Source organism: Pyrgilauda ruficollis, unplaced genomic scaffold (genome assembly GCF_017590135.1).
Source record: "Pyrgilauda ruficollis isolate IOZ18807 unplaced genomic scaffold, ASM1759013v1 scaffold30, whole genome shotgun sequence".
Classification (NCBI taxonomy): domain Eukaryota; kingdom Metazoa; phylum Chordata; class Aves; order Passeriformes; family Passeridae; genus Pyrgilauda; species Pyrgilauda ruficollis.
Genome location: NW_024524378.1, coordinates 5,180,747 through 5,194,870, shown reverse-complemented (window position 1 = coordinate 5,194,870; position 14,124 = coordinate 5,180,747). Strand labels below are relative to the sequence as shown.

At 40.1% G+C, this 14,124-nt stretch overlaps 1 protein-coding gene across 2 annotated transcripts in view; it reads right to left on the bottom strand.

The window, feature by feature from the left end:
* The window catches only part of ATP6V1H (ATPase H+ transporting V1 subunit H), a 48,101-nt gene extending 33,977 nt beyond the window's left edge, over window positions 1-14,124 (bottom strand). Inside the window, exons 1-4 of one of the 2 annotated variants that reach the window (XM_041473675.1) lie at window positions 13,974-14,124; window positions 12,538-12,664; window positions 4,095-4,197; window positions 2,601-2,690 (exon numbers count right to left, since the gene is read on the bottom strand). In XM_041473675.1, the coding sequence (XP_041329609.1) occupies window positions 2,601-2,690; window positions 4,095-4,197; window positions 12,538-12,641 (297 nt within the window). In that variant the 5' untranslated portion in view covers window positions 12,642-12,664; window positions 13,974-14,124. The remainder of the gene's footprint in view (window positions 1-2,600; window positions 2,691-4,094; window positions 4,198-12,537; window positions 12,665-13,973) is intronic. The other variant, XM_041473676.1, reaches the window with a different exon arrangement.

The following is a 14,124-nucleotide window of genomic DNA, read 5'->3' as shown; positions in this document are numbered from 1 at the left end:
GCAAAGACTGGAGACTTCATATCCACCACAAGAAAAATGGGTCAAGACTATTTACATGAGCATGTACTGACAGGACAAGGGGGAATGTTTCAAACTGGGAGTAGGTTTAGGGATTAGGGAAAGATTGTGAGGCATTGGAACAGGTTGAACAGAGAAGCTAGGGATGCTCCATCTCTGGAGGTCTTCAAGAACAGGTTGGATGGGGTTTTGAGCAACCTGGTCTAGCTGAAGGTGTCTGTAACCACAGCAAGGGGGCTGGAATCAAACATCTTCAAGGTACCCTTCTAAGCCAAACCATTCTATGATACTGTGGATTCTTGTGTCTGGGCAGTCTGCAGAGACCCTGCCCTAAACTCACAGTCACACCATTATTGGCCAATATGCTGCTTCCTGACAAGAATCTGACACCTTGAAAATGCGCCATAAGGCACCACTGGCTGTATGTTCCAACCCCTGAACATGACAAAACAAAAGTCCTGTTTCAGCCTTGCAGAGTGGAGATGTCACAGATTAGGAAACTCTGAGATAATGCCATGTGGATGCCTTCACACAAGCGTTCTATGCCAGCATTCCTGAATCTCTGAATAATGCAATCACACACAGCATTGCAAAAGTCAGTACAGCCTTTAGGACACTGAAGCAGAATTTCTAAAGTGAAAAAGGCATTGAATTCCAAACAAAAGCAAATATGTAGTGTGCACCAAAATGTCTATTCTGCTGTATCACTATAAATCCTGAATAATTTAAAGCCATTATATTTAACATTAAGAATTCCATACATGCCACTTCTGGGATAGGGTAAGGCCCAAAATACAGCCATGTCATAAAGTCAAGAAAAGCACATACATCTAACCACTTATGACAGAAACACTAGAGCAAAAGAGAGATTACTCAAAACTACTTTCTGTGACTACCTAGAACTATTCCATGAGTTCAAAAGTGAGCCAGTGAAAACATTACCTGTGGGGTATTAATTCCACAGCAGAGAAGATATCATCAGCTATCATCTACTGTAGCTGCAGGCTATGTGCTAATGCCAAAGCACATTAGCAAAACAAGACCTAAGAACACTCACAAGTTCTGAAAAAGGGCAAGCAAAATGTTGACTTCTCTGGCCACTGATGCGCAGAAAGCAAGACACATTCCTCACAAAAGTAGCCATAATAAAGAGTTCTCACAGTGGGCCAAGGTTTGTCATCCAATATGTAAACCAAAACAAGGTATTCCCAACCCAGTGTCCCAATCAAAGAATGACACTGAAGATCATTTTTGTCTTCTCTGCTTCTCGACGTTTGTGCCACACTCGAAAAATGTAAAACTAAATGAGAAAAAGTGACCAAGTGTCCCAGGGTGACGTTATGATGACCTTTTGCAGGTCTTCTCCCAAATTTGCCCTAATCCAGGACACCAAATTACAGAAAAGTAAATTGCTGCCACCATCACTAGCTTTTATCCCATTAGCCCAGATGTCAGGGCACTCACTTAGGGCTCTATTGTGCAGACACAAGAAAGAACACCATGGTCCCCATTTTATACAAACTGTGGAGAGGTTCACGCTTTTCAGCTTGCCTGTTGAAATACTGAATACTCACAGCTGGAATTAGAACTCACATGGTTCACCTCCTATGGCAATACCCTAAGCCAATAGCACTAAACACATTTCATTGAAACACTGGATCAAATATATCATAAAACAGGAGAAGAGAAACTACCAAACACAGATAGTTTATGTGAATACTAGGAAAAAACCTCACATAACTCAACCCATCTTGTTATATCACTCCAAATGTCTTCTCCTAGCCAACTTCAGAGCAAGGAAACATAAAAGCAGGATTATCTGATTGAGCAAAGCCTCTTCTTAAGTTATCCCAATCAGCTCAGCAGTCTGAGACCAAGTTTAATAGCCTTCTCTTATAAGGCACTGTTGTCCAGCTACAAAGAGCTGTATGCTACATTGAATTAAAAGTTCCTGATTTATAATTAAACCATGCAGAATTTCAGAACATGTTGTCCCAAACAACCTAACTTATGTGGAAATCTGAAGCTGCACCTACACCTAGAGAAACTACACCTTCTTGCTCAGGGTAGCCAAATTAACACTTTCAAAGGAAAAGCTTCAACAACTTCATCTCCTCCCTACACCACAGCAAAGGGCTGAGGACACAACAATTTTAGAATTGTTTAGGTTGGGAAAGACCTTTAAGATCACCAAATCTAACCATTAATCTAACACTGACAAGTTTACCACAACATAAGTCAATATATCAAATGTCAAAAGTATTTAGAATAAAATTCTACAAATTAAAATCACATAAAATAAAACCACTATGGCAACACTACCCTTAACAACCTAGTTTTGAATTAAACATAGTTGAGAACAAACAGACAAGCATAAAAGTTTATTTCCAGAATTTGAATACATTACAAGCTAAATTACCCTTATAACTTTAGGTCTAACATTTAATCTCTGAAGACAGGATCTGAAAATTTAACAGAGTATTTTTAACACAGTATGAACACCTGAAAATACATGAATTACACTAAGGAAACATTCAAGCATGCATTTAAAGACTTAAAAATAATACAGATTATTGACCTACTTGCAGCATATCATCAACCATAGTCAGAATGTACTGAACAGTCTGTTCCTTGGAGATATGAGTCATCAAGTTTATAAATGTTTTAGCACACTAGAAAAATAAAAGACATTAAAATTAATATTAGCAATTGTCTTGTTCCTTTTGATAATATAAAACAGGATCTTATTAATTCACAGTTAAGTCTTACATAAGTATTGAGCATCCCAACATCTTATTCAATTGCAGTAAGAGATGAATACATTGAACATTATCTTACAAAGAAAATTTTCTGTCACATTGGTTGCTACCCTTTACAAATTGTTTTAACGCTTTCAAATTAAATAAGTACTTGCTAGTGAAAGTCACCAATATGCTTAGTTGCAAGTCAGATTAGAAAAGTCTCGCTCAATACCCCATTTTTTATGGTAGTGATGGTAGTGAGATCAAGTAAACTGACAACAGCAGCTAAGAGTACAAAAAAAGTTTCAGCAATTTGAATGGAGGGAGGAAGACAGGTAATTCCTCCGTCCACTTACTATACACACTGTAGAAAAATCTTTGTTTATCTTTGAAGAATGTTACACTTTCAGCAACAGGCTGAATTACTTTACATTACTTTTTACACTTCCTCCTCCCCCATGACCAAATTCAGCTAAAACAGAAAGAAAATTGAATGTTGAAGTGCTACATTGTAATTATGTAGTGACATATAAGGTACACCACATATGTTTCTGTTACTACGCAAACTATCTATTAGATAACAGTAACACACCACAATTTGGAGAGAAGAGAAATACAAAACCAAAACAAACAGCCTAAAATTGAAGTAGAAAAAACGGCCATAAATGTTTGTGTGTTGAAAGCGTCTACTCTTCACCTTCCTCCCTGCCTCTCCCAGTCCTCTTGATGGCTGACATTCTGGGCTAGAACCTCAGGCTGAGATTCTACTGATTCAAACACTATTAAAGTGTCTTTGGGCATCCTGCCTGGTCTCCAAAGGGCCGATTCAGTCCTGAATCAGCTCTGTCCAATGCAAAGGTCTCATATCTTACCATGCCTAAAATGACACGAGACACCCATGTCTAACTGAATCCACCTTAGCAGTCAATGGACTCCATGCTGTAACTAAATTATAATTGCTTAGCTAACTAAGCAGCAATCTTACTGGGAGCAGTTGTCATCAGTAAACTATAAAAAAAAAAAAAAAAGAAAAAATAGAAGTGACTCAAGTACAAGTGTGCATGATTAAGTTAACTGGGCTGAGGGAAGACTTCAGCTAGTTTGTCCTACAACAGAGTCAAAGGCAGATGATATTTAACAATTATTTAGTAGGTTTTAAAAATAATGAAATAACATCCAACCCATAACTAAGGAAAAATAAAAGAATCACAACAGCAAGCTTTATACTTATTCCAGAACATCTTAACTGCATGTATACAGTCAACAACAATAAAATAAGAGCAGATATGAATATTTCCTTCCTCCCCAAAAGAGACTTCATTAAAAGAAAGTTACTTGATTGCCTTCTGTTTGCAACAACTCCTGTTTTTCTTCTGGATTTCTTTTCTGTTCAAATCTCTGAATAAATTCACAGTCTTCACCTGAAATCATCTGACCTCTGAAAAACAAAACATTAAACTGTAAGTAACATGAATAGTAAGTTGGAAATAACTTACTATTACAGGGTTCACATGGCAAGGTTTTGTTAGTAGGGGACTGCTTGGGTGGCTCCTACGAGAAGACACCAGAAGTGGACCCCTGTCAGAGCCAGCTCCAGCCAGCTCCAGGACAGATTCACCACTAACCAAACCCGAGCCACTCAGTAACGACAGTAGCACCTCTGTGATAACATATTTAAGGAGTAAAAACTGCTGTGCAACAGCAGCCATGAGACAGGACTGAGAACATGTGGAAGAAACAACTCTGCCGACTGCCAGAGCATTGCACAAGGAGGGACACGAGGTGATCCACATGCGAGAGCACAGATTTCCCTGCAGCCTGTGGTGAAGACCATGGTGAGGCAGCTGTCCCCCTGCAGCCCACGGAGGTCCTAGCTGGAGCAGAGATCTACCTGCAGCCCATGGAGGATGCCCATGCCAGAGCAGGCAGATGTGCCTTACAGGAAACTGCAGTCCATGCAGGTTTTCTTGCAGGACCTGTGACCTCAAGGGCCTGGAGCAATACATCCTTGGAAGACTGGAATCTGCAGAAAATATCCATGCTGGATGAGTTTGTGAATGACCATAACCCACGAGTGGGACACCTCAGGATGGAGCAGAGGAACAGTGTAAGAAGGAAGGAGCAGCAGAGATTGAGTGTTATGAAATGGCCACAGCCTCCATAGCCCACTCCCCTACACCACTCAAAGCAAAGAAGCAGAGAAGTTAAATCCTAGTTGAGCCTGAGAAGAAGGGAGGGGGTCGGAGGTGGTTCTTAGATTTTTTCCTATTTTTTATTAACCTACTCCATTTAATCAGCAATAAATTAATTTAATTTCACCAAGCAGAGCCTGTTTTGCCCATGATACTAAGTGGTCAGTGATCTCCCTGTCCTCACACCTCAGCCCTAGAGCTTTTTGTCATGTTTTTTCCCCTGTTCTTTTCATGGAGCAAGTGTGTCCTGTCCTGATGGATGCCTAATGACTTGTCAATGTCAACCCACCATACAAACCTTGTTTCCTTCATCTTGAGCTATCACAGAATCATAAAATGGTTTGGTTTGGAAATAACCTTGAAGAGCCCAATCCAACCTGGCCTTGAACACTTCTAAGGATAAAGCAGCCACAGCTCTCTGGAGCAACCCATTCCACTGCCTCACCAACCTTACAGTTAAGCATTTCTTCTTAACATCTAACATAAACCTGCCCTGTTTCAGTTTAAAACCATTGCCCACTGTCCTGTCACTATATGCCTGTACAAAAAGTCTCTCTCCCTCCTTTTCATAAGCCCTATCGAGGTGCTGGAAGGTCTCTCCAAAGCCTTCTCTTCTCCAGGCTAAACAACTCCAACTCTCTCAGCCTGTTTTTGCAGGAAATGTGCTCCAGCCCTCTGACCATCTTGGTGGTCCTGCTCCAACAGGTCCAAGTCTTTGTTGTGCTGAGGATCCCAGATCTGGATGCAGCACTTCAGGCAGGGTCTTGCGAGGGCAGTAGCAGTATCAACAGTATCAACCATATCACTTTACCAATGCTGTAGCCCACAAAAAAATGTAATGGGCTCCTTCCTGCAAAGGGTCTCACGTAAAAAAATTAAAACTAATGGTGGAATAATCTCCCAAAAGTCTTCCCTATGCATCGCCTCTGAAAAGCATTCTCTAAATAATTTTCAAACTTCCAGGGGCTGAGTGCAATGTCAGTGATAAGAACTGAATTACACACAGCTAGCATGTTACGCCAAAATGATAATAGATAACATGAATAACAGTCTACTCCAACCAAGAAATAAGTGCTGAAAAACAAAATTCATCGTTACTGAAGAAAATTGTAAGGAGAACAGAGATCACGGTTCCTAATTTATTTTTAGCTTTCACCAATCACATCTTGAGTTTAAAAACTGATATGCCTGAAAGTTCATCCAAACACATAGCAAGGGGGCTTGATAAAGTGAACTGTTGTGGACACCTATAAGAGAACAGATGTCTACTTAATCTTCTCTTCAACTTAATATTCAAGTGGTTACTGCCACCATCAGTGCTATTTCAGAAAGCTGTAGACTCAGCTGAAGAGTCAGACAGACTTGCAGAACACCACTGGGGCTTTTTATAATACAAAACTTCACATCACAAGAAATAAAAAAACTTATCAAAATAGTACAGTCAGGTACTCTTCAGGTAGAAAAGTAATTTTAAATCAAGTAGTCCTAAAAATATCTAAGATTTTAATAGGTGACTAGCTTTACTAAGTAATACAAGGAGGGCTTCAGGAAAGAAGAAAATCATACACAGTCACAGGGGATGAAAGCATTAGACATTCCTGCTTCAGTTATTTCCAAGACTCATCTCCTCTTAATATTTCCACTGAATGAAAAGCGTCTTCCACCTTGCAAAGCTACATAGCATGGACTCTTCACTCATCTTTTCCATATTCAAGGTCAGTTTTCAGATGTTCAATGACTAGAGATTACACCAAAATCACTGTAAACTTTGTGGGAAGTGCTCACTTTTTTTTTACCCAACTGGTATACCTGGATTCTTGAAATAGAAAAGTAAGACTTACAATGTGTTCTTTTCTTTCCTCTTACTTAAATGATTATGTCTTGAGTATGGCCTCAACACAGAGCCATCTTGTATCTAGTTACTATTCAAGCAAAGAACATAAGTAGCCCAGTGCCATGTGTGCCACTCCTGTATTCAAGCTGCTTTGTTACAGACATGCACTGAAGAAAGACAATCAAGATTTACTAGAAGGAAGATTCATAAAGCCAGTGGTAGGGTAGTCCTTGCCCAATTTCTGCAAAAACTTAAATAATTACAGATTAATCATATGTGATTGGCCAATGATGACCATGCTGCTACCATGCCTTTTAGACTGACCTACGTTCTTGCTTGCCTATTAAGGGTGGATCAAAATAGTTATGGAAAGAGGTGGACAATTCATCTGCCACAAATACTGAATTTAAAGACCCATAACTAGCCTCTTTTGTTTCAAATGCTGACCAAGCCAGGGACTCATAAAGCATACTGATACAAAAGTAACCAGATAAGCTGCTTGTTTATAAGATTACCATTTACAAAACACTTCAAATACAACCTAAGATGAACCCTTAATTTTCAGCTTTAATATTGGAGAAAGCCTCAGCCCATGAAGAGAGATACTTCTTTAGTCAAGCTATATTAGAAGAGGTCTGCCAACTGCAAAGGAAAAAAGCTTTCAAGGTTTTGCTTTTATCCTACATCAGGCCACAGGAGAAAAAAAGTGGGGATTGATATTGCTGTGAGGAAAAAAAAGACATTAAAGTTTATTCTTTATCATTTTGTGAGCACCATTCAAAAATACATCTTCCAACCTATACAAAACATTACAAGAGGTCTGACAGCTTTTTAACCAAGCTGTTAATATTTTATCAAGGAACTCATACATCTGATTAATAGTTTTAGTAATTTCAAATGCATCTCTTCCCATTCATCTCATTTTAAAAACTGAAATCACTCATTATACAGTAAACCTTCAACAGTGGGGGGAGGGGGGGTTGTTAAGAAAAACCAACCAAAAATCATGAGAAAGTGCAGAACAGCCTCAGACAGCTGATACTGAATCCCATGATGCTATTACACATTTTCCTCACCCCCTCTTCAAAGCAACAGAAATTTCCCAGCACCTTTTAGTAAACAAGCAACCAAAGCCTCCCCCCATCCCTCTTCCTAGCAGCCATTTACCTTATTTCCCAGGATGTGTCTACAGTCTTTTGCCAAGACAGAAGTCACTTTGAGCTTCAGCTGTGTCCTGGTTTCAGCTGGGATAGTTAATATTCTTCCCAGTAGCTGGTACAGTTCTATGTTGCAGAACTAGTATGAATCCTTTAACATTTTTTTATTATTTTTTTCCTCTGCCTTTTCTGTCCTATTAAAGTGTCTTTACCTCAACATGTGAATTTCCCCCTTGTTTTTTTCCCCCCTGTCTGAGTACAATCAGGATTAGGCCAAGAGCCCTGCAAGCATCTTTCAAAGCTCTGTTCCTGGAATACCAAGAGCTGCCTTTGAGAGGACTTGCTAGAAGAGACAAAACTGAAACTCAAGGATTCAGAAAGCATGAATTTGCAAGACCACCATTTTTAAATTCACCTGATCGCTCAATATGACTCAGAATCTTATGATTCCTTCTTTAATGGTGCAATTCCTCCATCAACTCTTCTTCCCTTTTTTTTTTTTTTTTTGTTTGAATGATTTAGCAAAAGACACTCTGGAGGTTAGGGTATTTTTGTTTGGTTTTTACTTTGTTTTGGGTCTTTAATATAAAAAATTAACTATATATGCAGCAAATATGAAGCTCACATAATGCCATCATATCAAGGCATAATTTCTTTTATCCACATATCTACAGTACTTTGCATGTACCTAGAGACACTAAATTTATCCAACTGCTCAACGGTTTTAGCACTACAAAATTAAAACAGTAAAACAGACTGAATGTACTCTACAAGACTCAACCAGATTTGAGGGGAAAAAAAAAAAAAACAAAAAAAAACAGAAGAAAATCCCCCATAGCCCCCACATTCTACAAATTAGGAAGCTTCTATATTTCCTCTAAGACAAGACTGACTTTTAAAGTCTGAGATATTTAACCTGCTTTAGAAAGTTCTTCCACCCCCAGGAAAATAGAACAGATATTTTAGCATCAGAATTCACAAACATGCCTGTGAAGTATTTGAAAACACACAGGAAACTATGTACAAATTAGCCATCAAGTATCTCATCTGATTAAATATAAAGTATTGTCAAATGCAGTGTATCTAGAATACCTACAGTGCAGTAAGGTGCAAGCTAAACTCTGCAACAAGTTCAATTTTCCACAGAACTCATTTACTACCCTAAGAAAGCAAACCCAAACCTGCTTCAAGCAAGCCAACACACCCTCCCCTGGCATTCTGACACTCTGAGGCAAACTCTGGAAGCAACCACACAGAGCAAAACAGCAAACGCCTTTTTAACTCAAGGAGGGCACCCACGCCTCTGAATTGCAACCAGTCTCAAGATCCAAAGGCAGCAAAGTCCATACAGAACTAATGGCTTCCACAGACAGACCTACACATCACCTTCACTGTTACAAGCTTTGTTACTTTCTTCTCCCTCAGACACAGACCCCAGCTGGAACCCAACATAAAGAAAGGATACATTTGAGCACCAGAAAACAAATTATCTTTTTCCACAGCCTAATTTTAAGGAGTAAGGAGCAGGGAACACACAAGCAAGCTGGTAATACGGACAATTGCCATATCTAACAGTATACAGAAAAAACATCAAAAGTCAGCACTTGTGTGTTACTGTAGTTTGATATTTAGTTTACAGTTACAACCTTCAGAGATGGAATAAACACTGTGTCAGTTAATCTTTAGCTTGAACTGACTCTACAAGAAAAGTCAGGCTACTGAAGTCTGACCAGCTACAAGTAAGCCATTTTACTTCTGCACTGAAGAACGGAGAGAAGAAAAAAGAACTTCAGAATGCCCTTCTGTGTGACCCTGAGCCCAATGCTGCTGCAAGTGATGCAATCTTTAAAGCACCTTTATACACATGCAACTGCCACAGGCAGAGGAGGAAAAACACTTCATCAGAATTTCTGGTGAAATTCTTTGACTTCAACTATATAAGTACTATCTACAGTTTCTTCAACTACATAAATACTGCCTCTAGTTTAAGAAGCACAAATGGCATTTAAAAAGCAAAAATCATGTCACACCTGAGTTAATGTGTTAACTCAGGGAAAACAAAAAATATTTCCTTTAATTTAAAAACATCTGATGACTTGAAGTAATCCCTTCATATATATTTATATACAAGTTTACCACAGTAAGTGCACAGACAATCAGAACAAGGAGCTCAAAAGGAAGAGAACTGTCCTTTCAAGCACCCCATTTTCCTTCTTCACAAACCAGACCAAAACAAACCATTCTGACGTGCCTCTAACAGGGGCATCAAAGAAAGTACTTTCCACTCATTTAATAATGTGCTTCATTCCAGAAATGAATCAATACAACTGCACTGACTGACATTCCAATAAATCCCTTAAAGCTCAGCCTCCAAGACACCATCACATCCAAACTTATCCATTGTAAAAAGGAACATGTCCAAGTATGAGTTTATTTCCTTTGGAAGCACCGAAAGTTCTGCTGATGTTTTTCAATAACTCATTATAAGGAAACTCCTCAGCCAAAGAACTAGTTATCTTCAAGAAGCTTCACAGTCCCTCTGGCACCATTTAAGTCAATCCTTGAAGCCAACTTAGCCACACAGCCAGGCTGTTATCAGTAAATATGAGACACAAAAATTACATTTATTTCACAGCAGTAAAAAAGAGGACATGCTGTTATTGATACACAAAGGATACCAAGCATCAAAAAGTCTCACTCATCCTCTCACAGGATCACAAACAATAGCCAGATGCACTACAATAGCCTCCAAAACCTAGCTAATTCAAAGAGAGGAAATAGCTAGCTTATTCTTCCTTCAAAGATTCCAGAACAAAACCAAGTCAAATTCCACAGGTAAAATCCAAAAAAAGAACCCTGCCCTCTGGTCAAAAGAAGTTACACAAAAACTTGCTGCCAGATTTACAAACAAAACTCCCTGTTTCACACACTGCACCAGAGAAAACGAATTCCAAGAATGAATGAAAATTATTAACAGCAGACCACATAGCCAAACAATACCACATAAATTCAACTCCTTGTCAAATAGAACCAACCCCTATACCAACAAAAGTAACAGATTTTTCTTACCAGCCCTATAGAAACACCAGAGAAGCAGTGAAAAAATCTCATATTCATTTCCATGAACAACTGTACTCCCACTTTCATCCCAAGTAACTGCAAAAAAACTGTTCACTGCCACTAGAACAGCACAAGAACAGCTGTTCAGGTATCCTTGGGACACACTTCCTATCAGACAAATAAAAGGGCACACAGTAATAGCAAAAGCCATTTAGATTGTTTGAAAAGTACTTGGGAGCTGCCACTGCCAGGTTACCACCCCAACCTTTCTCTTTTGCCTGCAAAGCCACTGAGTACCACACTCAACCAGGAACTGATCCATCTTAAGAATAGCCTAGCAAAAAAGAGTTTTCTCAGAAGATCAGTTCCTTTATACAGACTTATCTTGCAGATATACAATCACATAGAAAAGAATGACAGATTCTTGGGAATTCAATTAATTCAATGAAGGGAATAAGCACGTCTGAAATACACAGGGCAGGGCAAAGAAGCTAGTCATTAGTAAACTACCACTGGGTTAGCATTTCTCAGCTTACATGTGTACAGTTTTGCAAGGTTATTTAATATATGACATATAAATATGTACCACAGCAATCTGAAAAAAAAAACCCTATTTTTTTGAAGTGGTATAATGTTGATAATCACAAAGCATCATCAGTATGGTTCGTACCTCTACAATCATGAAGATTTCTTTCACTTTAGTTACAAAGCAATTAACTATAAAGTAATTTGCTATTACAAACAGTAATTTACACTTTGTCAATATTTCTCATATCCACCTGTCACAAGAAACAGGCTGCAAGAATGTTTCATTTCACTTCAGAGTACAGAGGACTAGTGAAAGGCTGTTTCTTCTCCCTGTTTCCTACCTCACCCATAAAACTTTTCCTCAGCTTGTCTCTACATCCTCTCAGGACAATACTTCTCTTGCTTCTCCTAGTGCCATCACATCCATGCAAAAGGAAACTCTGAGCTTGTCTGGAACAGCAGCACAGCTCTCCCCAGACTGAAGTATTTGTTTCAGCCTACTCCCCGATTTACTTGCTTAAGTTGTCCTCTAGAATTAATGTTCCTTTACTTAAGGTACAGCTTATTTTCCTGGACTACCATCCCAGTTTTGCTAGTACAATTTGTATTCCCACAAAAAGCACTTCAGCAATAGACATACCATGCCTACACTTAAGACTGTGAACTCTAATTACTGTAAACTCTTCTTAATTCAGCAGTCACCCAAAAAGGCTGAAATTGAGACTGGTGTTTGAATTTTCAGGGAAATAACCAGTTTAACCACACATCTTTGCAAACCCATACTATTTGCTATTACAGCATTCAGCTGATACAAGTAGAGTTCCCCTTCTGGTAATAAGTCACAAGAAAATTTTCCACAGCCACTTCCATTTAATGTAGACTTTTTCCAACTACTACTTCCATGTAGACAGAACATTCTTCACTGCAACACAATGCTCCATTGTAGCCTAAATCTCAAGAAGTCTAACACTTAAAAGGGGAAAAGAATGTGGAATTTTTTTACTTACTGGAGATATGACTGCCAGTTTACTTTGTTTGCCCGAACTTCAGCAGCTTTGGCAGCAATGATGTTTGTTGGGACAGCAGCATCTACAGCACCTCGGATATCCATCTTGACTGATAATTAAAATGTACCTAGAAATGCAAATCAGATCTGAGACCTCTTATTAAACAGCAAAGTATTTGTCCACTATTTTAAAGAAATGAAAAGAAAAATCTGTTTCCAGGTGCCCCATTCCTTAACACTGTACTAGTTAGTTTCTGAAAAAATCCAAATTTTATGAAGTATTTAAAATGTGGCTTATTGGAAACAAACAAAAATAAGCCATACCTACACACTCAACTGTAGCCAATCAAAAGTTTACTAAAATAAAAGACACAGACCATTACTAAAAAACTCCCAGTCTTGTGAATCCTTAAGCAATTAAGTTACTTGAATTAAGGTAGCTCTTCTGCATTATCCAAGCAGCCCTACAGATAAGAGAACCTGTCTTCTTTCCAAATCTTCTTTCCAGCGTTAAAATTCAGTGCATGTCCTCCCCACCCTCACACACTAGGACTGATTTACTTCAGATATTTGTCTAAGAGCATTTAGACATTAGAAACAGGCAAACTACAACTTTCAGAAAAAAAGCCCATAAGCATATTTAAAACCATGCTACACAGACTTAGCGAAAATCAAAATCATCAGTGTACAGAAAGCAAACTGAAAAATAAATACGAACTGAAGCTCTTTATCAGGATATAGCACATTACCACAGATAGTGACCTTCACCACTTCTTTCCCCTTCCTTTATGGTTTAAATCTCCACCTGACTTTGATGCCAAAACAAGAAGTGTGTTGGGCAGAGACGCCAGATCCAGCTAGAGCCGGAATTCCTTACAAGCTGAACTGTACCCAGCCTCTCCACACAGCCTGTTTCTGGACTGTTCTGGCCACCCTTACACCCCAAGCAAGAGCAAACTGGCACATTCAGGCCTATCCCTCGCAAGCACACCCTGCCTTTACGACTGAATGAAAATACAGTTCTGACAAAAGAAACCAAAAAAATTAGGAACTATCCTGGACAAACAGAGGAGGACAAATGCCCTCCCTTAGAAACCACTTCTATGGGCAGACGCGCACACAGGTGGCACCACTATGTCCTTCAATGGCCACTGAAGGTTTCCAGGCTCTCTGACCCACCCAGAGCCATTAAACACTGCCCGGGGGCAGAGTCGCTACCAGCGGTTTCAGAAGCTGCAGTTAAGCCGCAGAAGCAGCGAGGGACAGGGACAGAGCAGGCACGGCGGGCTCCCGAGGGGCCCGGCAGAGCCCAGTCCCCCGCGGCAGCAGCGGAGCCCTGCGCACCCCGGGCCCGCCGCAGCCCCCGCCAGAGGCCGTGAGGCGGCACGGCCCGACCCCGGCACCACCGCGCCAGGGCCCGGCGCAGCTCCCACTCACCGCAGAGGCGTGCCGGCGGCGGAGGCCGTGCAGGGCGGGAGGGAAGGAAGCAGGGAGGGAAGGAGGGAGGTAGGGAAGAAGAGCGGGAGGAGGCCGCGGACGGCCCTGGGCAGCCCGGCCAGAGCGCGCACCCGCCGACCCCGGCGCTGCC